This window comes from Hypomesus nipponensis, chromosome 27 (assembly GCF_054491055.1).
Source record: "Hypomesus nipponensis isolate SF chromosome 27, ASM5449105v1, whole genome shotgun sequence".
Lineage (NCBI taxonomy): Eukaryota > Metazoa > Chordata > Actinopteri > Osmeriformes > Osmeridae > Hypomesus > Hypomesus nipponensis.
This window is the reverse complement of record NC_140387.1, coordinates 207,091-232,467: the sequence shown is the minus strand read 5'-3', so window position 1 is coordinate 232,467 and position 25,377 is coordinate 207,091. Positions and strand designations below refer to the sequence as shown.

Sequence of the window (25,377 nt, the reverse complement as noted above, 5' to 3'; positions counted from 1 at the left end):
CCTCAAGTTATTTGTTGTTGTTTGGGAGAAGAAGTGTTTCCCTTCCAGTGGTTTTATATTTCAGGACTTTCTTCTGTTCTATTTGTAAGCTCGATTTGTATGCCGCTTAGGTTAAGTGTTTGCTAAATGAAAAACATGTAAACTTATGTTATCACTGCTAGCACAGAACGTACGATTACGGTGTTGAAGACTCAATTCCATAATGTAACTGTTGACAATATCACACAATGGAGTGTCCTGAGGACAGCTAGCGATACAATCATTCAAGCGAGAGGAAAAGAGAAGAACGCAGGGAAAAACATCAACAAGTTTCTCCACACCTAACCCTAACCACCTATCCTTCAGCCTCTCTCACACACCAGTCACCAATCAGCTGCTTTGGCGCTCCTCTCTCCCACCACCTTGAGGCCAGAACGACTCCAGACAACGGCAGCCATTGTGTGTCCGAGTGACGGGAGGCAGACTGGCTCCAGAGACACAGGAGCGGCCATTAGAGACTCAGACATCGTGGTGGATCGTGTGGTGCCATTGTGCCGCAGCCCCCTGGGGAGGGGAGAGTAATGAGGGGTAATAGGTGCGGGGTCAAGGATGATTAATTCCCTTGCTCAGGTGTCTCTGTCACACAGCTTTGTACCTGGGAGAAACCACAGGTACCTCAGGGGAGGAGGAAGAGGAGCAAGAGGAGCAAGAGGAAACCACAGGTACCTCAGGGGAGGAGGAGGAAGAGGTGGAGGGGTGTTGGAGGTGGAATGATTGACTGGGCGGATGAGGCTAGGCAGGCTGGGATTCTTTTATGCATGCACGCACGCACGCACACACACAGGTAAAAACATTCACTTGCCTGTCCTCATGTCATCCTGTAGTGTTCTTTTCAGCCGACACACACGTTACTCAACTTCTTCCCAGGCACATCCACAAGGTCAAAGGTCATCTCATCTTCTCCATCCAACCCTAGATGAAAAGTGATAGTCGGGCCCCCCTCCTCCCTCCCCCTCATCTCCTTCAGCCTGGCTGGCTGATCTGAATCCATCATTCAGGGTAATTTCTGTGCGATGATTACGGGCCGCTCCATGCACAGTGTCTAAATGCAGGGCTGGCTGTTAATAGGCTGAACGGGCAGAGACTCCTGTGGTGTAATTGATGGAGAGGAAGAGGACTGAAAGGGTCCGGCATCCGCACAACCATTAGACCCGGCGGGGTGCTCCTGCTGGGGCCACAGGCCCAGCCCCTAACCATCTCCCCAGCCCCTAACCATATCCCCAGCCTCTAACCATCTCCCCAGCCCCTAACCATCTCCCCAGCCTCTTACCCTAACCATCTCCCCAGCCTCTAATCATCTCCCCAGCCCCTAACCATCTCCCCAGCCCCTAACCATCTCCCCAGCCCCTAACCATCTCACCAGCCTCTAACCATCTCCCCAGCCCCTAACCATCTCACCAGCCTCTTACCCTAACCATCTCCCCAGCCCCTAACCATCTCCCCAGCCTCTAACCATCTCCCCAGCCCCTAACCATCTCCCCAGCCCCTAACCATCTCCCCAGCCCCTAACCATCTCCCCAGCCCCTAACCATCTCACCAGCCCCTAACCATCTCCCCAGCCCCTAACCATCTCCCCAGCCCCTAACCATCTCACCAGCCCCTAACCATCTCACCAGCCCCTAACCATCTCACCAGCCCCTAACCATCTCCCCATCTCCTCTAACCCTAACCCAGCCTCTTACCCCAGCCCCTAACCATCTCCCCAGCCTCTTACCCTAACCATTTCCCCAGCCTCTTACCCTAACCATCTCCCCAGCCTCTTACCCTAACCATCTCCCCAGCCTCTTACCCTAACCATCTCCCAAGCCCAGGTAAAGCACTTGACTGCAGCTCAAAAGGTCCTAAGTGTCAATCCCCCCAGTTAAACACAGGTTGGCTGTGTAGACAACAGTTAAACACAGGTTGGCACTGTAACTCTAGACACAATAAGGACAGTGAATACATGATTCCAACACCTTTTCTTTATTGTAACAGACATGTCTTTTTGATCTTCTGACAACATGCTACTGAGAGTATTAACCTAGTTCATTTGAAGGCAAGAGTTACACAGAGACCAGCAGGCACTAACTCCAGCTGGACACACGGACACAGAGAGGGAAGAATAGAGAGGTGAGACAGATGGACAGGTAGAAAGGAATATGAAGAGGGATAGAAAGAAAGAGAGGAGGGTAGAGAGAGAGAGGAGGGTAGAGAGAGAGGAGGGTAGAGAGAGAGAGGAGGGTAGAGAGAGAGAGAGGAGGGTAGAGAGAGATAAGAGGGTAGAGAGAGAGAGAGGAGGGTAGAGAGAGAGAGAGAGGAGGGTAGAGAGAGAGAGGAGGGTAGAGAGAGAGAATAGGGTAGAGAGAGAGAGAGAGAGGAGGGTAGAGAGAGAGAGAGGAGTGTAGAGAGAGAGAGAGGAGGGTAGAGAGAGAGAGAGGCGGGTAGAGAGAGAGAGAGGAGGGTAGAGAGAGAGAGCAGGGTAGAGAGAGAGAGGAGGGTAGAGAGAGAGAGAGGAGGGTAGAGAGAGAGAGGAGGGTAGAGAGAGAGAGAGGAGGGTAGAGAGAGAGAGGAGGGTAGAGAGAGAGAGAGAGGAGGGTAGAGAGGAGTGTCCAGGGCTGGTGATCAGTCTTGGGGTTTGGAATCTGCAGCACCCTGCAGACGATGGTGCTCCCTCAGCCTGGTGGAGAGAGGAGAGAGGTTAGAGGAGGAGAGGAGAGGGGTTAGAGGAGAGAGTTTAGAGGAGAGAGGTTAGAGGAGAGAGGTTAGAGGAGGAGAGGAGAGGGGTTAGAGGAGAGAGTTTAGAGGAGAGAGGTTAGAGGAGGAGAGGAGAGGGGTTAGAGGAGAGAGTTTAGAGGAGAGAGGTTAGAGGAGGAGAGGAGAGGGGTTAGAGGAGAGAGTTTAGAGGAGAGGGGTTAGAGGAGGAGAGGAGAGGGGTTAGAGGAGAGAGTTTAGAGGAGAGAGGTTAGAGGAGGAAAGAGGTTAGAGGAAAAGTGGAGGAGAGGGATTAGAGGAAAAGAGGAGGAGAGGACAGGGATTAGAGGAGGAGAGAGGTTAGAGGAAAAGTGGAGGAGAGGGATTAGAGGAGAGGAGGAGAGGGGTTAGAGGAGAGAGGTTAGAGGAGGAGAGAGGTTAAAGGAGGAGAGGAGACAGGTTAGAGGAAAAGAGGAGAGAGGTTAAAGGAGAGTGGAGGAGAGGAGACAGGTTAGAGGAGAGAGGTTAGAGGAGAGGTACAGGGTAGTTCTCCTTAATATTGATGCCCTCTGTGACATGCTTGCGTGTAAAAAGGGCTATACAAATACATTTGATTTGATGCTCTCTCATAATCCCTGGTAAAGGTGAAAGGGTGATGTGGGTGGACAGACCTGACGGCGTTGATCTTGATGAAGCCAGAAGCGTCACATGGGTCATAGTCCCCCTGAACATCCATGCTGGAGACAGAGGATGTTACAGTGGAGTTCATACACAGGTTGAGATCTTATGGTGGAGTTCATTTAACAGTATTGTTTTACAGGTTTAAACCTTGCTAAAAAAGACAATTATTTAATCCAATATTGACCGAAGTATTCAAATGTCCCAGAGCAGATTCAAGTGTGTGGCTGGACCTGACTGAACCTGCTTCCAGACCTGGTGTTAGAGCTAGCCTCACGGCTACTACAGCAGTTCGACCAGCCACAGGCCTTTAACCACTGAGATCATTGAGTCATTTGTGTTTCTCCCCCTTTAAAAACATAATGCGGTCGTCTTTGAATGCTGTTTTTGATGTTCTCCCAAAAAAAAACACGTCTACACTTAAAAACACACACACTTCACTAACACACACACACATGCTGGTGTGTTGTTGTACACAACTGTAGGGACAAAAGACAAAAGTCAAACCCAGCTTGCTGTGGAGCGAGTGTTCAGCTGATAGGAAACTGATGTCTGTCTCACTGTGTGGGTGTGTTCCAGTGTGTGTGTGTGTTCCAGTGTGTGTGTGTGTGTTCCAGAGTGTGAGTGTGTGTGTGAGTGTGTTGGCTCTGCTGGGGTCTATGTGGCATTTCTCCAGATCAATGCTCTGTGCTGCTTCACCACTGTGCTGCTTCACCACTGTGCTGCTTCACCACTGTGCTAATCACACTGTTTACTGGACCTGCTGGGAGACACTGGGGGTGTGTGTGTGTGTGTCTGTAGCTGACTGATAAATGTGTACAAAGTCCAGAACACAGACTGAAGTCACACCACTGTGTGTTTGGAAGACTGATCAACAGAGTTAGTGTGTGATTACAGAAAGAGTGTGTGGCCTTTTGTGAGTGTGAATGTGTGTGTGTCAGTGTGTGTGTGGTTAAGTGACTGTAAGAGCGATTGTGTGTGTGAGTTCTTATTTCATCTGCCCTCTGACCTCTGCTTAACATGCATGAAACTCTGAGCTGTCTGCCTAAGAGCAGAGCTCTCTGATCTGGCTGTGAAGAGAGAGAAAGGAAGACAGGAGAGAGAGAGACAGAGAGAGAGAGAAGAGGAGGGAAGGAGAGATAGAGGGGCAGATGGAGGGCTCATGGTCATCTCTAGCTGGCCTGGAGGGCAGGGGTCAGGATCCTGAATGGACTCGCTGTTCCACAGCTAACAGCCCCGGGGCAGCAGGGGAGAGGGGGGGGGGGCAACAGGGTAGAAAAAGGGGGGGGGGGGGGGGTAGCAGGCCCTGAGCTTCACCCCTAAAAACACTAAAACACACACACACTCACCTGACCAGCTCCTCATTGTACAGGGACTTGGGAGACTCGCGTCCCAGGATGTAGACCTGGCCCTTGAACACAGACAGCTGCACCCTGCCCTCCACACTCTCCTGGGACTTCTCTATGCAGTAGCGCACAAACTCACACTCCGGACTGAACCAGAACCCTGAGAGAAAGACAGGTGGAGAAAGCAGAGAGACAGTTGGAGAGAGCAGAGAGACAGGTAGAGAGAGTAGAGACAGGTGGAGAGAGCAGAGAGACAGGTAGAGAGAGTAGAGACAGGTGGAGAGAGCAGAAAGGTGGAGAGAGCAGAGAGACAGGTGGAGAGCAGAGAGACAGGTGGAGAGAGGAGAGTAAGAGGAGGAGAGGTACAGGGCAACGCTCCCTTGTAAAAGTGGGTACCTAGTCCAGACTAAAGGCACTACCTAGTCCAGACTAACCCTAACTATTCTGTAAATTGCTTTTGAAAAAAAATTCTTCTAAACTTTATTTTGATGATTGTTCTTTGGAGATGGCAGCCCAGCAGGGGAGGTACCGTTGTAGAGCATCTCTGAGAACTTGATGCCCAGGCTCTGCTTGATCCTCCGCACCTCACGGTCCATGGTGAAGGCCTCCACATCCAGGTGAGCCTGGTACAGGATGGTTCCCCCGGGAGTCTCATAGATACCTGCGAAGGAAAGGGAGGAGAATGACTCACTGAGTTGGAGTCAGATTAGAGTCAGAGCAACGATTAAATCGTTTGTCATTGTACTCGGCAACGTCAAAGGAAAACTGATGATATGTTCATAGCCATTCCAAACCTATTACCTCTGCGTCTCCATCCAGGGATGGAAGAGGACGGAGAGCAACATCCCCTGACAGCCTGAGACAGACAGCTCTATTAGTGGTCAGGCTTCAGCCTCAACCACCTCCAGAGTGACAGCTAGGTCAGCCCGCTCCAGCCTTTCCCAGCCAAGATGAGCTTGTCGTGGGCAAATGACAGGGTAGAGGGCCCTGACGGCCTACTGCTGGACCAGGACTCCCACTACCCTGCAATTACCCTTCCTCAACTGCAAGGTGGGAGGGAGAGGGGGGGTGAAATGAAGGTGTCACTCAGCTGTCAGATTCGGAAGAGGGGGAGAAAGAAGGGGGGTGACAGGACAGATATGGGAGGGGGGAGGGAGGGACATAGAAGATGACCCTGGCTGCAGGGACTATCAGTATTTCTCTGTTTTATTAATAAGAATGTTAAATGATTGTTTCTGAAGTTATTTCTCCTGAACAAACACACAACATCTTCCTACCCATGAAACAAACCCTCTTAAGTCAGCCACAAACGTAGATAAGGCCTCAAGTAGTGCAGAATCATGTGATAAGGAGCCGGCTGGCCAGAACAGGAGCTTAGCGAGCAGGCTAATCATCTGAGCCCTGAGGGCTAGGGTCAGACAACATGAGTCTGAGACCACCGGCTTCATGGCACAGCAGGACTACAGGGACATTTACAGACCTACAGGACCCAGAGAAGGACATTTACAGAACTACAGGACCCAGAGAGGGACATTTACAGAACTACAGGACCCAGAGAGGGACATTTACAGAACTACAGGACCCAGAGAGGGACATTTACAGAACTACAGGACCCAGAGAGGGACATTTAAAGAACTAAAGGACCCAGAGAGGGACATTTACAGAACTACAGGACCCAGAGAGGGACATTTCCTGTTGCTGTCACCCCTAACCCCAGGTGAGCAGTGACACCGGCATGCTGGAACAATGCAGGGCTCATCTTGCTCTGAGTGAGACTCCACAGGTATTCACCTGGAAACAGTTCCTGCATTTGAAGGTCGGTTCTACCAGAGGGTGTGTTAATCTTATCTAGAATGAGGTACACACACACGGTACTAACCCAAGACAGGGTGCACCCGGGGCCTCTGGGTGGGCTCCACAATACTTCTTGGTTAAACAGTTGAATTACCTTCAGTTTGAATCACCTTCAGTCAAAAGAGCTGAGCTCAACTCTTCCTTCCCCACTGGCTACAACTGGAACTACACAGAAGGAAGCATCTCAGGTTGCAACATGCTTCCTTCCACACACACACACACACACACACACACACACACACTTTCTCTCACACAACCACCTGGACGCACACCTCCCCCCAGACAAGTCCTTTATCAGCCCTTTTTGTTGTGAACAGGAAGGCAGCTCAGCAACACAACACACGTCAACATGACTCGCTCTATTCAATCGTTCCTGGTCTCTTTTGTGAAAATACAGTCACTTATGTGATATGCTAAGACACACAGGGAGGAACACACACCCACACCTCCTATTCTATAGACAGGAGAAGCTTTGGTCTTTTGTGCAGCCGAGAGGAGAGGAGAGTGGGCCCATTTTCCAATTTCTACCTGCCACTCTCACTACAGCCATCCACAGTCAATTTGCCACTCAGACCATTGTGAGTAGACAAGAGGTGCCATAGGGTAGGAAAGAGAGTGTGTGAGAGAGAAACTGTGTGCGTGTAAGTGTGTGTGTGTGTAAGTGTGTGTGTGTGTAACAGTAAATCAGAGTGACACAAACAGCAGGAGAGGAAGGGGAACCCTGGAGTCAAACCCTGACCCCGACTGTGGAGGTAGTAGAATACAGCACGTACACAAAGTACCAAATGTTTATTCACAGATGTGTGTGTCTTGATTTAAAAGAGTAGATTTGTGTGTAAGTGAATTGGGGTTACATCCAAGCCTGGGCTGGCAAGTGAACCATAGAAAGGCATTTTGTGCCTGAAGAGCGAGAGAGTAGAGGTAATATTGTGTTGGCGCTTGCCTCCCTCTCATCTCCCCTCTCATCAGACAGTAATGCTGCAGGATGGCTGTCCTGCTCACTCTCTCACAGCAAATTACTGCAATTGCACCAAAGTGCGTTGGAAGTGAAAGGAGTCTTCAAAATGGCGGGATATGAAAGCAGTGGTTTTTAGTGCTTTAGGAGTGGGTAGTGTGTATGCAAGTTCCTAAAGCGTGTGTGAGATGTGTTTATTTCCCTAGGAATACTGAGTGGCCAGGAACTCTCAGGTAGTTTGATTTAGTGTTCTCTGAGGGTAAGGCTGGACCTATGTTCTCTAGGGAAGCTCTGTGTTTTAGAGTACCGTCTCAGTGTTCTAGAGTGCCCTGTCTCAGTGGTCTAGAGTGTCCTGTCTCAGTGTTCTAGAGCGTCCTGTCTCAGTGTTCTAGGGCGTCCTGTCTCAGTGTTCTAGAGCGTCCTGTATCAGTGTTCTAGAGCGTCCTGTCTCAGTGTTCTAGAGCGTCCTGTCTCAGTGTTCTAGAGCGCCCTGTCTCAGTGTTCTAGAGCGCCCTGTCTCAGTGTTCTAGAGCGTCCTGTCTCAGTGTTCTAGAGCGTCCTGTCTCAGTGTTCTAGAGCGTCCTGTCTCAGTGTTCTAGAGCGTCCTGTCTCAGTGTTCTAGAGCGTCCTGTCTCAGTGTTTTAGAGCGTCCTGTCTCAGTGTTCTACAGTGTCCTGTCTCAGTGTTCTAGAGCGTCCTGTCTCAGTGTTCTAGAGCGTCCTGTCTCAGTGTTCTACAGTGTCCTGTCTCAGTGTTCTACAGTGTCCTGTCTCAGTGTTCTAGAGTGCCCTGTCATTGTCTCACCTCTGGACTTCATGCCAATGAAGCGGTTCTCAACGATGTCGATCCTCCCCACGCCATGCTTCCCTCTGAGGGACAACACACCAGTTAGACAGAAGTCAATACCATCACAGATAAATACATCAACTCATTCTGACCAACTTTTACAACATTTCAGACTCAAATGTGCCTGTGAGGATGAGTGCACCACAAACTGTCCCCTAACAGCACCATACATGAACACAGTCTATTCCTACAGGACTCACCCAATCTGGTTGAGGTAGGAGAAGATCTCCAGTGGAGTGTTCTTGGTAGTGCCATCCTTCAGGTGCGTCACCTGGGTGGGCACTCCTGGGGACAGCAGGATAATGCTTGTTAGCATGTAGCATCAGCACTCGCTCCCTCAGAACAGCAGCATGTTAGCATGTAGCATCAGCACTCTCTCCCTCAGAACAGCAGCATGTTAGCATGTAGCATCAGCACTCGCTCCCTCAGAACAGCAGCTCTCCTCCCCCCAAAGGAAGGTCTGCCCTGCTTGAAGGACACGTAAAGCACTTGACTAATATTTTTAGACAAGGCCTTTGTGTCCTCGTTCCCATGTCCCAGTTGCCCTCGCCTCAGAGGACCAGCGCCCCCCAAAGAGTTCATAAAGAAGGTCTCTCTCTCTCTCTCTCTCTCTCTCTCTCTCTCTCTCTCTCTCTCTCTCTCTCTCTCTCTCTCTCTCTCTCTCTCTCTCTCTCTCTCTCTCTCTCTCTCTCTCTCTCTCTCTCTCTCTCTCTCTCTCTCTCTCTCTCTCTCTCTCTCTCTCTCTCTCTCTCTCTCTCTCTCTCTCTCTCTCTCTCTCTCTCTCTCTCTCTCTCTCTCTCTCTCTCTCTCTCTCTCTCTCTCTCTCTCTCTCTCTCTCTCATATCCAACCATTCACCGCTTTCTTTTCCCTCCAGGAGCTCTTTTATGGCTTCCAGACAATAGGGGCCGCAGACACAGTTGTAGGAAAAATTACTGCTTTACATGTTTCCTCTGTCTCTTTTTCCTCTTCTATTCTTAGGAATGAAAGGCAGGAGAAATAAAGAGCGCGAGAGAGAGAGAGAGAGAGAGAGAGAAGGGGGTAAAAACTGCTGGAGGACAAAAAAAAAATAAAGATTCTGTAGTAAAAAAATTAACAATCTTTTGGAATCAGTGAGAACTTTGTGTGTGAGACGGGATGAAGAAATGGACAAGGAAACATTCCTGAGGAAGAGGCTCTTTGTCTGGGCGACTAAAACAGCTTTTGTTATCCAAACTCAATAAAAGAAGAAAGAATATCTGAAAATGGAGAACAAGAGCAATGATAACCCTGAGAAACCAGCCGGGCGTACGTTCATAGACTTCCCTTACTGGGAGAATGTTACCCTTCTATACTGTTCTCGTTCATCATCTTACCATCCCACATCTTCGAAGTCTTCAAAGCAAGCACATTATAAAGATCTGAGCTGATATTCATCACTGTCACAAACCTTAACACGAACACTAATGAATTTAGAGTGACTGCTGGGGCACATTAAGCTGTCATCACAGAAACCATTCAAGTCAGGGCTAACCTTGATCCCTCCCCCTCCTGCCTCTCCCTGCAGCCTCCCTCCTGCCTCTCTCCCTGCAGCCTTCCTCCTGCCTCTCCCTGCAGCCTCCCTCCTGCAGCCTCCCTCCTGCAGCCTCCCTCCTGCAGCCTCCCTCCTGCCTCTCCCTGCAGGCAGCCTCCTGCCTCTCCCTCCTGCCTCCCTCCTGCCTCTCTCCCTGCAGCCTCCCTCCTGCCTCTCTCCCTGCAGCCTCCCTCCTGCCTCTCCCTGCAGCCTCCCTCCTGCCTCTCCCTGCAGCCTCCCTCCTGCCTCTCCCTGCAGCCTCCCTCCTGCCTCTCCCTGCAGCCTCCCTCCTGCAGCCTCCCTCCTGCCTCTCTCCCTGCAGCCTCCCTCCTGCCTCTCCCTGCAGCCTCCCTCCTGCAGCCTCCCTCCTGCCTCTCCCTGCAGCCTCCCTGCAGCCTCCCTCCTGCAGCCTCCCTCCTGCAGCCTCCCTCGCGCAGCCTCCCTCCTGCCTCTCTCCCTGCAGCCTCCCTCCTGCCTCTCCCTGCAGCCTCCCTCCTGCCTCCCTCCTGCCTCTCTCCCTGCAGCCTCCCTCCTGCAGCCTCCCTCCTGCCTCTCTCCCTGCAGCCTCCCTCCTGCCTCTCTCCCTGCAGCCTCCCTCCTGCCTCTCCCTGCAGCCTCCCTCCTGCCTCTCCCTGCAGCCTCCCTCCTGCCTCTCCCTGCAGCCTCCTTCCTGCAGCCTCCCTCCTGCCTCTCCCTGCAGCCTCCCTCCTGCAGCCTCCCTCCTGCAGCCTCCCTCCTGTCTCTCTCCCTGCAGCCTCCCTCCTGCCTCTCTCCCTGCAGCCTCCCTCCTGCCTCTCTCCCTGCAGCCTCCCTCCTGCCTCTCCCTGCAGCCTCCCTCCTGCCTCTCCCTGCAGCCTCCCTCCTGCCTCTGTATCTGCAGCCTCCCTTTAGCCTCTCCTGTTAGCAGTCTGTCCAGAGTAGCAGCATGTGTTCCTGACCCAGCCTCTCCTGTTAGCCGTCTGGACAGCATTCTGTCCAGAGCAGCAGCACGTGTTCCTGAACCAGGCTGGGAAGTCTCTGAGTGCAAACGTGACCCTTCCCTCTGTTCAAGAGCTACCCTCAACACACACACACCTCTTTTGAAGTGTATCTCCAGCAGGTCGGGGCTGTTGGGAGCGTCCTCGGGATTCTTGGTCATCAGGTACAGGTCAGACGGGGCGTGGCTCTGAAACAGGAAGTGCATGTCTGAAACAGGAGGTACATGTCTGAAACAAGAAGTACATGTCTGAAACAGGAAGTGCATGTCTGAAACAGGAAGTGCATGTCTGAAACAGGAAGTAAACGTCTGAAACAGGAAGTGCATGTCTGAAACAGGAAGTAAACAGTTCATTTTGCCCTACTATATAAAATGACCAGGAGAGAGATGGACACACTTAGAAAGTGTTTGAGTAGAGATGGAGAGACAGAAAGAAAGAGAGGAACAGACTTAGCAGAAGAGTGGGAGGAAAAGAAAGAGACAAAGTCAGAGAGTGAGAGGAAGAGAGAGAGGGACAGAGTGAGAGAGAGGGACAGAGTGAGAAAGTGAGAGTGTGAGAGAGAGTTGTCCTCCCAGATGACACCCTGACAGGGGGATCTCAGACAGGGGACCGTCCCCCCAGCGCTGCCTTGGCTCAGCAGTACTGTCAGCCTCCTGCACTCTCTCCCTCCTGACTGACACTTTCTATTCATTTCCTTTTCAGATGAAGAACTTCAGTTTAATGACAACCGCAATCGTACCTCCCCCACCCAGTAACTGCTACATCATCCTGTGTGATGATGGACGTTTGTCGCTGCCAGTTGAGCTGCTGCAGTGTCTGCCGGGGGCCTGAGGCGCGTCTGTCCGCCAGAGCGAACAACGCTCCTACCAATCACACGGCATTAGCCCCAGACGAAGGCCCATGTCTCCTCAGCTGAGCTCAATTGCAGGGGAACTATGCAAAATAACCACCGGGTGCATTTAAATGGAAACCTTTACCAGACAGAGACATCATCATGCAATAACTAACCTCCCTGTCCTCCCAGGCTGCTTTCAAATCACTTTCCTTCCTTTTAACTAAACACACAAATTGCCACAACGGACACAGTCTCTCTCTTTTATTTTCTGCTTCAGCGCCTTGAAAGATGCCGTACTCATTGTGAGCGGGCTGAGAGATGTCTGGTGTGTGGAGATCCAGAACGTTAATGTCTACACAATGAGGGACATACACCACTACACACTAACACTAACCCTGGAATGTGCTTGAATATGTCAAGTACACAACTAGCAACTCCAATACAACTTCTCAAGCAGAATCAACAAAATCCCTCCGACCCACAAGGTCTTCAACAATATGAACAGCATTTTCTTGCAGCATTAAACCCCCCCCCCCCCGCCCCAAAGAAAATAATAAACACATTAATTAACACATATGGAAGACAAATGCACCTGGTTAGGGTTAACCCTGATCCGGTACCTGTAAAGGTCGACGAGTTAATGTGACACAAACACACAAAGAGAGGGAACATGGTGTCCAGAGACCAATGCAGCCCCCCAGGGGGCTGTCCCAAGACTGGTAGGAAGGGGGAGAAAACGGACAGACAGAGAGAGAGAGAAAGAGGGCGTTGGTGTCAAATGGTGCGTGAAGCGGCCATCATGTTGTGGTGCACCTCTCTCCCCAATCCTCCTCATTGTTGTGGCTGTGAGCAGCTGAATGAAGACAGGACACAGCCCTGGCAGCAACTTAAACTGAGGACATTTCTATCTTCCGCACGTTAGCTGCCTCATTGCCTTTCAATCCCCACGAAGCTCGGAGAAAGAGGGAGGGAGGGGGAGAGAGAGGGAGGGAGGGGGAGAGAGAGAGAGAGTAGGAGGGGGAGAGAGAGGGAGAGTAGGAGGGGGAGAGAGAGAGAGAAGGGGGGTGAACCCTCTCTGGCCTACTGGGTTGGAAATGACACTAAAATCATGACGACTGAAGTTGAGCATTTAAAATGACGTCTATGTAAACATGGTAAGACGAAGTAAAAGAATATGCTGCATATGAGGGTTAAGGTTAGCAGGGCTAGGGTTAGCAGGGTTAGTGTTAGCAGAAAGAGGAGCACCGGCTGATGGGCCTGCTGTTCCACAGGAAGTGGCACACAGGCAGAAACGACAAACAACTAGTGTTCAGGATATCCCCCAGACAAGAGGACAGGAAGGGTTAGGGGACAGGACGTAAAACTGAGTACACACCAGATGCTTTTCTCTCGCTTTCTCTCTCCTTCACACACACACACACACTCCGCCATGCGTCCATCAACACCAACCAGCAGAGAACAACTCTGAACAAGGTCTCCTGAGCATGATGAGGAGGTTGGTCACACTCCTTCATTCTAGTACGCTAGCGGGTTGCCAGGTTTGTGATCAAAGGCTACTAGTGTTTACCTCACAACAACACCCCCCTCATGCCAAGTCGTCTCTGGGCAGCAGCCTGACAGGTCATTAAGACAGAGGATGTCCTAATGAAGGACGAGCTTCACACTGCCTCCGGACGCTGGAATCTCAGGAGAGACCAGGGTGGAGATGGGGGGTGGAGATGGGGGTTGTTAGAGGGGAGATGGGGGTAGGGTGGAGATGGGGGGTGTTGGGGTGGAGATGGGGGTAGGGTGGAGATGGGGGGTGTTAGAGGGGAGATGGGGGGTGGAGATGGGGGGTGTTAGAGGGGAGATGGGGTAGGGTGGAGATGGGGGGTGTTGGGGTGGAGATGGGGGTAGGGTGGAGATGGGGGGTGTTGGGGTGGAGATGGGGGTAGGGTGGGGATGGGGGGTGGAGATGTTGGAGGGGAGACAGTATGAATGGCTGGTCTCTTCTCTGCTCAGCCTGCAGGCAGTAACCAGATTCCCAGAGGAGCAGCACTGTGCTACAAACTGCTGACCCGGTGAGGCCCTGCTGGACACGCTGGTGTTGCTCTGTGAGGCCCTGCTGGACACCCTGGTGTTGCTCTGTGAGGCCCTGCTGGACACCCTGGTGTTGCTCTGTGAGACCCTGCTGGACACCCTGGTGTTGCTCTGTGAGACCCTGCTGGACACCCTGGTGTTGCTCTGTGAGGCCCTGCTGGACACCCTGGTGTTGCTCTGTGAGGCCCTGCTGGACACCCTGGTGTTGCTCTGTGAGGCCCTGCTGGACACCCTGGTGTTGCTCTGTGAGGCCCTGCTGGACACGCTGGTGTTGCTCTGTGAGGCCCTGCTGGACACCCTGGTGTTGCTCTGTGAGGCCCTGCTGGACACCCTGGTGTTGCTCTGTGAGACCCTGCTGGACACCCTGGTGTTGCTCTGTGAGACCCTGCTGGACACGCTGGTGTTGCTCTGTGAGGCCCTGCTGGACACCCTGGTGTTGCTCTGTGAGACCCTGCTGGACACCCTGGTGTTGCTCTGTGAGGCCCTGCTGGACACGCTGGTGTTGCTCTGTGAGGCCCTGCTGGTGTTGCTCTGTGAGGCCCTGCTGGACACCCTGGTGTTGCTCTGTGAGGCCCTGCTGGACACCCTGGTGTTGCTCTGTGAGGCCCTGCTGGACACCCTGGTGTTGCTCTGTGAGACCCTGCTGGACACCCTGGTGTTGCTCTGTGAGGCCCTGCTGGACACCCTGGTGTTGCTCTGTGAGACCCTGCTGGACACGCTGGTGTTGCTCTGTGAAGCCCTGCTGGTGTTGCCCTGTGAGGCTCTACTGGTGTTGCCCTGCTGGACATGCTGGTATTTGCTCCAGTGTAGGATAAAAGGCTTAGTGATGCATACACTAGTTAAGGAATACTATTTATTATATATTAAAATAACACACATTATCCCGGATTATCACTAGATGGAAATGGCTTAAAAAGAATGGGAGAGGTGTTTACAATGACCCCTGATAAGATCATAACCTTTAATCTAATTCTGTCAACTTCTAGAAGACTTGATATTGATATATGGAAGAATGCTTGTAGGCTGATTAAAACATGCAAATTACTGAATAATTACAGTCTGTTCAAGCTTACAAATATCATATCACACTGGCTAATGTATTCAAATCCCTTTAGAACTTGTATACCCCCCCCACCACCACCATAAATATTTCATCGCTTTTACACCCATTGATAAATTCATTGTGTGCTTAGAAACAAACTGAACAAACCCCATGAATGAACCCAATTACTACAGCACTGTCATCGGTCCACACCGGTTGGCTATTGAGTTGTTCCTTTTCAGGGTGCATTCCTGCGGGTCTGGGGGCGGTGAGGGTTACAGTGGGGCCGGAATGGGGCTCCATGCGCCCCCTGCCCCCCTGCCCCCGTGCTCTGCGACGCTCCTCTATCTGCCCGCCACCTTAGTACTTTACTGTTACTGGTGACACGCTGGTGTCACGGTGTCACGCTGAAATGGGTCCCCTCCCACGTTGCAGCCCGCGGCAGCGTAACCTCGGAGACAATGAACGGCCGGGAGGGGAGTCTATGGAGGGGGGGGGGGGGGGCGATGCCCTAACCCTTCCCCCCCGCTCCCATGAAATCAGGAATTACGCAAGGCGTTTCTGATGACAAGTCAGAGTCTGTGTGTCCCTGCATCTTCCCAGGACCAGTGGTTGCAGGGGAGAGATGAGGGAAGGAGAGAGGGAGAGATGAGGGAGGGAGGAGAGATGAGGGAGGGAGGGAGGGAGGAAGGAGGGATGAGGGAGGGTGGGAATGTGAGGGTGTCTGGGAGATCTTTATGTATTTGCCTTGATCCCTGACCCCTACGCAAGATCAAACTCTCTGTCCTGTGCAGTGGGGGGGTGAGACTGGTCTTGTGTGTGTTAGGTTAGACTGGTGTGATTCTGCTTTGTTGACTCCTCTGATTGGCCAATCACTGCCATCCTCCCTGATTTACAACCAGTTCAACACAAGCAGACCAGCACCGGACCAGTCCGGCACTGGTCTGGTTTACCCCAACCCTGATCAGCCAGCATCAACCCTGACCAATCATCCAGCCAGCCAGCATCAACCCTGACCAGCCAGCATAAACCCTGACCAGTCATCCAGCCAGCCAGCATCAACCCTGACCAGTCATCCAGCCAGCCAGCATCAACCCTGACCAGTCATCCAGCCAGCCAGCATCAACCCTGACCAGCCAGCATCAACCCTGGAGAGCAGTGAGAGAGGAAGCTGCCTTACCTTGGGATTTTCTAGTATTCCAGATTCGTAGCTGTTGAAGACAAAAGAGTAAATCATTAAATGGTAACCACAATCCTTACTACTCCTAGATATGAGAAACTGTAGCAATTACAGCGTGTGGGGTGAGCGTGTGAGGTGAGCGTGAGGTGAGTGTGAGGTGAGCGTGTGAGGTGAGCGTGTGAGGTGAGCGTGAGGTGAGCGTGTGAGGTGAGCGTGTGAGGTGAGCGCGTGAGGTGAGCGCGTGAGGTGAGCGCGTGAGGTGAGCGCGTGAGGTGAGGGTGAGGTGAGCGCGTGAGGTGAGCGTGTGAGGTGAGCGTGTGAGGTGAGCGTGTGAGGTGAGCGTGTGAGGTGAGCGTGTGAGGTGAGCGTGAGGTGAGCGTGTGAGGTGAGCGTGTGAGGTGAGCGTGAGGTGAGCTCCCACCTGATGTGCATGAGGTTGGCGTCCATGCTCCAGGGTGCCTTGGGAGTGACAGGCACTGGGATGCCATGTTTCTGAGCAGGAAACACATTTACTGAAGACCAGTTTCAATGGAGTTCAGGAGACGTCTGTCTGCTACGCTCAGAACATTCTAAACATTCACCTCCTGCTGATTGTGCTGCACTGCTTGTAAAATGTAAAGACCTCACTCGGATGAAAATGCTCTTCTACAGGCAAACGTTGTACACCATAAGCACCATTCCTTCCAACCTGTTTACTGACTGAGGAAGAAGGGCGCACACTGACACAGCAGCGCCCTCTAGAGGGCAGGCTGGGGACTGACACACACAACCGGTGTGCAGGTGTGTGTGAGTGTGTGTATGTGTGTGTGTATGAGTGTGAGTGCATGAGCATGTGGGTGAGATCATAAAGTGTTACCTCAGCGTACTCCATCAAATCCTTTCTCCCACGGAAACGATTATAGAACTCAGGAATCCTCCAAGGAGCAATGATCTGAAAGAGAGGGAGGGATAGAGAAAGGGAGGGAGACAGACAAGTCAGAGAATGATGAACCGTTATCAGTCTGTTAACAGTCCATCTTGGTACATTCTAACCCCTCACCTTGACCTCAGGGTACAGGGCATAGCAGGTGAGTTCAAACCGGATCTGGTCGTTACCCTGGAAAACAAGAAAGTTTAACACTTAAACAATACAAGACCACAAAGTCAATCCTGTTTGACAGGATCATCAAGCCAAACTTTCCTGACCCATCAGAACCACATTCAGTAAGAGCAGAAATCCCAACTTGGTGGTGACTGTCTCCATCTAGTGGTCTAACAGCAGCACTGCACTTCCACAGCATGGAACTGCAGCTGCTGCAGTCCTCCCCATCCCCATGACCCCACCCTGACCCTTGGGTGACCTCTCACCTTTCCCGTGGCCCCGTGGGAGACGTACTGGGCGCCCTCGCGGCGGGCGATCTGCACCTGGCGGCGGGCAATACAGGGCCGTGCTATGGAGGTGCCCAGCAGGTAGCGGTCCTCGTAGATGGCGCTGGCCTGGACTGATGGCCAGATGAACTCCTCCACAAACTCTGCCCGCAGGTCCTCTATGAACACCTGCAGGTCCGTGCACAAACCTGGTCACACCTGGCCTCCACATGGTCACACCTGGCCTGCGCTCGCTCACCTTCGTGGCTCCCAGGGACTCGGCCTTCTTGCGTGCAGCCACAAAGTCCTCCTCCTGTCCGATATCAGCCTGCAAGGCGGGACGCACAACTGGATTTAGTTCCCCCTGTACTTCTGATATCCACTGTTATTATATATTCCACTACTATCCTGTCCTTCCTAAATGCACTATTTGTGTGTGCTTCGCTTGGGCAAAAAGGGTCGGCCAACTGAATAAAATGGAAATTGGATTGACTTGAAGTGCTGTCAACACCACTACACACACGGATCCTTAGGTGCATGAACCACTACAGAGGACCAACTTGACTCCATATTTAATTTGTGTTCACTGAGAGATTACTTCCATTTCCTCCTTGACCCTGTTGCTACGACGCCAGACCACCTTAATATGAGCTCTGTAAACAGCTCTCAACACGGAGACAATGGGGGATACGTGACAGTGACCATAACCAACACGGAGACAATGGGAGATACGTGACAGTGACCATAACCAAGTGGTGAAGGGCAGCACACTACAAGGAGAATCCATCCTGATTCAGCAGCACGTTCTCAGAAGCTAAATTATGTATTAAGTCTGCATGTTCAGGTCTCCACCTTCCCTTGTACGCACACAAGCTCTTCGATAACATTCATACATTTTAATCATGTATTCATTTGTCCATGCACTGAAGACAGGTATTCCAGTTTAATATTCAGGTCACATCTGGAAACTCATTCTGGAATGTTTCAACCAGTTTTAGATAGCAGGACATAGACAGGTAAGATCAGTTTTCCTGGGTTAGGGATAGTCCTCACCAGAGGACATGTTTGGGCCAGACATGGAAACAGTCTACACATAAAAACAAGGTCTGTTTGTTTCTTCTTCTTGGAACTCTTTGAAGCCGCTCACTTAACATAGCAGAGCTGGGTGTTGGGATGCGTCTGAGGGACGTCCAGTCATGGGTGTGGCTGCCTGGTTTGAGGTGTCTCTCTGCCACACCCCAAGAGGACATTTCCGCAGGAGCGACAGGAGAGCAGGACGACCACCAGATCATCTCAAACCCAACCAGGCTTCAGCGGATGTCTGTGTCAGCCATGAATGACCAGTTAGACAAGAGGAAAATATCTGCATGCACTGCAGTTCTGAACTGGACAGCGGGGTGAAAGTTAATCCAGAGAGCTTTGCTGGTATTATGCCGTCAGTAGGCTGGGCTTGGAACTCGTAACTGCAATAAAAGCATCACTGACTGCTGATGTGGTGGTTAACAAATACATGTTTTTTGGGTTAATAAACACACGTTTTCTGGGTTAATAAATACATGTTTTCGATACCAACACTAGTTACTCATGAGATGAACCCTTTAAACACTAATAACAAGGCTTGTGAACCCCAACTGGCGCACACACACACACCTGTTGCAGACACACACTCACCCTCTCTCTCTCACACACACACACACACACACACACACACACACACACACACACCTGTTGCACACACACTTGTCCTCTCACCAAGTATGTGATGACGTCGTATCCTTCCTCCTTGAGCCAGACCAGGATGCAGGAAGTGTCCAGTCCGCCGCTGTACGCCAGAACCACCGTGCCTTTGGACATGCTGCCGGCTGCACAACACGTGCCACGCGTCAGCTGACCTCAGCAAAGCCGTTAACACATCCAGAACGCAAACACACCCAGCACGCCAACCTGTTGCTCACTTGTAGCTACTTTGTGTTAAAAATCAGGGAATGACAGTGTCAACTCCAGCCAATCCGTTATAAAGACATAAATGTACTATGTATAACCCCTACATGGATAGATACAGCTTTGAAAGATTACATTTTGTATTAGCCTGTAGGCGTCAGCATAAACGAATTTGGTTCTGAGTGTGCGGAGACTGGAAACATGGATGTGTGTAGAAACAGTATCGGATTGATGGCACACAGAGACAGAAGTACTGGTGTTCGTTAGTGGCACACTAAAAGCACATGCTACAATAACCAAAGGCGGGCTGTAGATGAAAATCAGTGGCACCATCTTAGATCCTAGTTGGTGCAGAAAACGTTATCATTCGACCGTGGATGTCATATACATACTGCGAAAGACATCACTAATTATCACCAATAATTATTTTTGCTAGCTAGTAGCTAAGGACTTGTAACTGACACAAACTATTCATGAATATCTCTCGAGTTATTCGGTCAGTTAAATGTTTGTGATCGAGCGACAGTAAAATGAACTAAAAAGAAGTCAATTCAAATAAAGACAATTTTATAAGGTAGGTTACTCACATTATTGCGCTTTATCAATGCTGAGACTGACTGCTGTAAGGAGACGAAGCTCGAGTTTGTGTAGCGAGGAGAGCTGGAGCGTGTGTTAGTACGTTTAGAACAGCCAATCAAAGCCTGGGTCTTCCTAGGGGCGTGGTCGACGTTAATTTATCTGCAAATCATATCGTACATTATGATCATCAAATCAGTTTGTCAACGGATTTATTTAGAATAGACGCAATTTGATTGTCCATGGAACACGCGGTAAGCTCTTACTAGTTTATCAACAGCGCCGCTAATTCGTTTTCTCTGTTCGCTGTCTTCACACCAAGACAGATTTCCCGTCTGGACAGACTGAACACTCTCCTGCTCAAAGTATAACAGAGAGAGAAAAACGTTTTTTTTTGCATCTTTATTCCATCGCCATGATCTCCAAAAAACTAAACAAAACAACCAAAAAAATGATCAAAAATACATCATAAACGTCTGAAAAAAATATTACACAGATCAATTTTTTCTTATACAGAGCAAAAACAAAGTCTAGGTGACCGCAGCTTGTGTTTAGTTCGGCGTCTCTAGATTGTAATAATATGGCGTTTCACAAACGTATCTCCCCCTATTGCCCAGATCAAACACAGTCCACTATTCAGGCGTACAGCAGAGACGTCCAGTACTAACAATTGGGTTTCGATTTTAAATCAAGCGCAACTTCAATCCACCAATTAGTGTGCGATGTAACCCCCCCCCCCCCCCCTCCACACACACACACGCACGCACGAGAAGGAACATCGGTTCAGAAGGGGAACCGGTTTTGTTTTTCAGTGCCTGAGATCTCAAGATCAGTAAGATGAGTCACAGACTGTCTTTCCCACAGAGCGGTAAGAATGATATCTTCACAGGTACCTCTGATACATACTCTCCACTTTGCCACTTTTGCATTTATTCACAAATATGTTTGTTAAAGTTATGGTATAACATCTGTTAATATATGGTCATGGACATACCTTCCATAGTCAGAACAGACTATGTTCTAAAACTCCACCACGTCACAAGTTAGCTACCTTGCTCTTGTGACATAGATTATTGTGCCGTTTATTTTTCTTGCCACCTGGACAAACTGCCATAAATAGCTGTATAAAAAATCCAGTATCAACCGAAAAGAAAAAAACAGAAAACTAAAGACAATGGGAGAAGAAATGAGGCATGTCAGAGGGGGCTCATGTGACTGGTTGTGATTGGCCAGAAAACTGTCCCTGGGGAGCTGTGATGGGCCAGAGGACTGTCCCCCAAGGGGCAGTGGTGTCCTGGGGTTAGTGGTGGTGCTACGGTCTCTCCTTCCCCCCACTGCCCCTCTCCTCCCCACTCTCCCATCCCTCTCTCTCCCCTTCCACTACTATCATCACTCTCTCCTCCACTTCTATCATCTCTCTCCTCCACTCCTCCCTTAACCCCCCCCCCCTCTACCACTCCTTCTTCTTCTCGTCCATGGACACGCCCCCGGGGCCCAGCGCCACCACCAGCAGTAGGCCTCCGATTACGGAGGTGGTCTGGAAGAAGTCGTACTTCAGGAAGTCGTGCATGGGCTTGTAGGCTGGAACGCTCCAGAAGGCGTTGAAGTAGACGTTGATGGCCAGGAGCCAGAGGACCAGGGTGAGGGCGGCCAGCTTGGTCTTGAAGCCCACAGCCACCAGCACGATGAGGGCTGTGCCCACCAGGTTCTGGAGGATCTGGGGGAAGGAATCTAGCATGAGAGCACTGATAGCACACTGACAATGTGTCTGTATTGTGTGTGTATATTGTATCTATGTAATGTTTGTGTTTATGAGAGACCCAAACAGACATGTTTCCTTGAACTATAATAGTGTGTGTGTGTCTGTCTGCCCTGCAGCAATATGTGACAGTGCAGAAAGTACAGCAAATCAGATGGGACCTCCTCCCCTCCCAACCCCCCCTCTCCCCTCCTAACCCTGACCCCCCCGCCCTCCTAATCCTGACCCCCCCCCCACTCCCGACCCTGACCGGCCCCCGTTCCCTCCCAACCCTGACCCCCCCTTCCCTCCAAACCTGACCCCCCCCCCCTCCCAACCCTGACCCCACCCTCCCCACTCACAGAGAAGAAGCTGGGGTCAAAGTGCAGCAGGGTCATGAACATGAGCACCAGCAGCACACGGCCTCCCAGCTGCATGTACTGCTTAGGGGAGCTCTCCCCCATGGAGGGGACGCCCGCAAACATGCTCTTCCCCTCAGACCGAGACTCAGCCAGCAGCAGCAGCAAACCTCCACCCAGGGCCAGATTCCTGGGGAGGAGAGGAGAAGGAGAAGGAGGAGAGGGGGGAGGAGAGGAGAAGGAGGAGAGGGGGGAGGAGAGGAGAAGGAGAAGGAGGAGAAGGATTAGAGGGGGAGGAGAGGAGATGGACCAGGGTGGGAGAGGAAAGAGAGGAGAGGAGAGAGGAGAGGAGAGAGAGGGACCGAGGGAAGATCAAACAAAGTTTGATCAGCAGATGTTAGACAGACAGCAGATGTTAGACAGACAGCAGATGTTAGACAGACAGCAGATGTTAAGACAGACAGCAGATCATACAAGTAGCCTCACACGTTTAGAAACACAGACGTCAGACCTGATGAAGACAAAGATACATACCTCATCAAAAATTTAAGATCCCATAAAATGCTGTATGCAACAGTCTGGTGGGAAAAAAAGATATTTAGAGGTGGAAAAGATGAACGTGCCTGATGAATATAGAGAGAAGAGAGCCAGATACACAGACTGACCTGTAGAGCTATGATTCCAAACAGTCCAAAGCAGGCATACTGTACAAAGTTTCTACTGAGGATGAGAACACACCCTCCTGCAGGAGGAGATGAGATATTATTGGACTCATTTATAACGACCAGCCTCTGCCATCTCCAGCCATACTACCCAGACCCCCCATCTCTCCTGCCACACGCCCCCTCGCTCCCAATCCAGCCCCCCCCTCCCCCTTACCCAGCTGTCCAACGAGGTTGAGCAGCACAAAGGAGGTGGCCAGGAAGTAGCCGCAGCCCCAGGTGGCCTCGATGTAGTCTCTCTGCTCGCTCCACTGGAACCACATCCTGATGCCGTCCTCCAGGAAGGTGCTGATGAGACACAGGCGTGCCAGGTGAGGCAGGTACTGCTTGGTCACGCGTAGGAACTAGGGAGAGGAGAGGAGAGGGGATGAGTGAGAGTGGGTTAAACAGGTGTGTCCGATTGTCCGGGACAAGTGGAAAAAAAGGGTAGGACAAGTATTATGAAGACTGAACTTGTCCAATATTTCAATTTTAAATATTTTTTTCAACCTTTCAAAACGTTCTGTTGAAACTATTTTTCAAACCTTTAAAAAAATTTATTTCAAAAACTTTTTTCAAACCTTTAGAAACTTAGAATCAGTCTCACTTGCCCAAAGGACAAGTGGCCAGAGAAATGTTTATCACCCCCTGACTGTACGGTAGCATCCTCTCCTGCAGGAAACACTAAAGACACCGTCTATATGTCACTGGTACAACCTTACATATCATCCATATCTTACAGGGGAGAGGGTAAGGATCAATGGTAGAACATTAGCTTACACATCACGACTTCCCAGGTTCAAATCCGCTTAGTGAATATATCACAACATTATTGTTACAATATGTTCAAGGTGATAAATGTTCAACTCCTGACCTATATTCCCTACCGTCTCCCACAGAACTTCCTGAAGGATCTTTTATCCAAACTGAGAACAACCACAGCCCTGGCCCCTCCCACCTTCCTGTCCACATCAGCACTGGCTGGGCCAGAGAGCCATTCACATCAGCTCTGTCAGGGAGACAGCCAATCACATCAGTACTGCCCGGGCCAGCCAGCCAATCACATCCCCAACAACTCCCACAAGAGATCTGTATGAATGGAAGGGCTAGCCGCTAGGCAGACAATCAGGATTAGCCTGAGGTTGTTGTGACAGCATGACTCCAGGTCATACTAGAATTATTTGCACAGAAATGTTAGCTGGAATGTGTGGTGTCCCCTTGTTTGACAAAGCTGATAACGGGCAAGCTTAAACTGTTATTGTAGGTTTCCAACCACACGTCAACATAGCCTGCAGGCAGCGTTAGAGGGCCAGTGTTCGGTGACTGTGTGCTTGTTACCTACAAGCAGACACCTATTTCACCTGTCAGAGGAGGGGTGGAGGCAGTTCAACGTCACCTTACCTACTTTAGAAGAGGAGAAGCTGTGCTACCCCAGCCCAGATGCGCGAGCTGTTCCCCAGAGAGCCGTCATCTAGTGGAGTGAAACTCTGCACGCTTCCTTTCCACTCCTCAAACTAGTCCCAGTCCTGTAACCTGAACTATGCCAGCCTCACAACCCCCTATATAGGCCAGGACATTCCGAGGGGATTGCAACTTCATCCACAGAGCCCAGTAGTTCTTACAAGCAGGCCACGAAGTTATGGAACATCGGGCCAACATTACAGGCACAAACATGCGGTTATACTCGCACAACACTCGGTTACTTGAGGGTACAAGCAGTCTGGCTGCTAACATCAACTACCAAAGCTGTGTCCCAACAATTAGCTCTTATAGAGAAACACTTCAAACTAGAACACGACATTGGAGGCCTCCGTGCACCGACACGGGATAAACCCCACACTGGCAAAGCTGATCTGAAAGTTGAAAGTACTAGTAACTATTGAGTTGCTATTGCGCAATCTACGTGCTTTTTCAAAATGTGATTATCACCACACAGGAATGTCTCAAATGTAAATGTAGCCATCTAGTTGGATAATTAAACCACGTACTGCAAAGTATATTATCAGAGGCAAAATTCATATTTCTCGTGTATCAAGCAAGCCAAAGGCACGTTAGCTGGGTTACTCTAGCTCTGCAGGAGCTGATTGAAAAATTACATTAGCTTTTAGCTACGCACCAAAATAACACGAAATGAATTTTGATCGGCACAAAAGTCACATATAGACAGACTAGATGCACAGCCTACATGCTATTTAATTCGCTAGAAAAACTTGTGTAAACTAATTAATTAGCTAGCTAGCAGCTGGCCAGAATCTAACGTTAGCTAGCTCCACTTCTGTTTGGTGGATGATCAAACTAGCTAACGGGCTCACAAATGCATTCCATTAAACCCCGTTACCTGGTCCGCGACGTCTTCCGCCGTGTTCATGAGATCCTCCTGACCCATGTCTTACTATATCGAGGTTAATAACAAATCTTTATTGATGTCGAGCAGATTATTCGCTATTGTGAAAGTTCCTTTCTCTTGTTATTTACTGCTACAAATCTCGCCTGTCTCAACAGAGAAGGCCGCCTCCGCCCCACAATGCCTCGCGTGCCTACGGTAGCCCCCTACGATTCTGCAACCGCTGCCTGCCACGTATACTCAAGATACTCACGTACGGGCACACCGTCTGCCCAATTCTCTAGGTACACAAGTAAATACAATAGTCTTCTGTTGAGGTT

The 25,377-nt window shown here is 50.6% G+C and overlaps 2 protein-coding genes across 2 annotated transcripts; both read right to left on the bottom strand.

The window, feature by feature from the left end:
- Positions 1-1,985: 1,985 nt before the first annotated feature.
- ass1 (argininosuccinate synthase 1) lies at positions 1,986-20,225 on the bottom strand. Its single transcript, XM_084693599.1, has 15 exons — positions 19,927-20,225; positions 19,151-19,260; positions 17,658-17,726; positions 17,399-17,587; positions 17,091-17,147; positions 16,908-16,982; positions 16,473-16,543; positions 16,052-16,082; positions 11,013-11,103; positions 8,589-8,673; positions 8,347-8,411; positions 5,263-5,394; positions 4,737-4,893; positions 3,381-3,446; positions 1,986-2,695 (listed from the first exon to the last, which is right to left on the bottom strand). Exons 2-15 carry the CDS (start codon positions 19,250-19,252, stop codon positions 2,641-2,643), a joined length of 1,245 nt encoding a protein of 414 aa, XP_084549725.1. The 5' UTR covers positions 19,253-19,260; positions 19,927-20,225; the 3' UTR covers positions 1,986-2,640.
- Positions 20,226-20,298: 73 nt separating this feature from the next.
- Positions 20,299-25,285, bottom strand: surf4 (surfeit 4). Its single transcript, XM_084693600.1, has 6 exons — positions 25,052-25,285; positions 22,892-23,078; positions 22,678-22,754; positions 22,547-22,590; positions 22,016-22,202; positions 20,299-21,632 (listed from the first exon to the last, which is right to left on the bottom strand). Exons 1-6 carry the CDS (start codon positions 25,097-25,099, stop codon positions 21,366-21,368), a joined length of 810 nt encoding a protein of 269 aa, XP_084549726.1. The 5' UTR covers positions 25,100-25,285; the 3' UTR covers positions 20,299-21,365.
- Positions 25,286-25,377: the final 92 nt, after the last annotated feature.

Excerpts from the sequence above, each read along its gene's own strand:
- ass1 (XM_084693599.1), bottom strand. The coding sequence starts at position 19,252 with ATGTCCAAAGGCACGGTGGTTCTGGCGTACAGCGGCGGACTGGACACT. Across the intron at positions 16,983-17,090 it reads CCCTGTACCCTGAGGTCAAG|ATCATTGCTCCTTGGAGGAT; the intron begins GTGAGGGGTTAG and ends CCTCTCTTTCAG. Across the intron at positions 8,674-11,012 it reads GGAGATACACTTCAAAAGAG|GAGTGCCCACCCAGGTGACG; the intron begins GTGTGTGTGTGT and ends TGCTGTCCCCAG.
- surf4 (XM_084693600.1), bottom strand. The coding sequence starts at position 25,099 with ATGGGTCAGGAGGATCTCATGAACACGGCGGAAGACGTCGCGGACCAG. Across the intron at positions 22,755-22,891 it reads CAACCTCGTTGGACAGCTGG|GAGGGTGTGTTCTCATCCTC; the intron begins GTAAGGGGGAGG and ends CTCCTCCTGCAG. Across the intron at positions 21,633-22,015 it reads TTGACCCCAGCTTCTTCTCT|ATCCTCCAGAACCTGGTGGG; the intron begins GTGAGTGGGGAG and ends TCCTTCCCCCAG.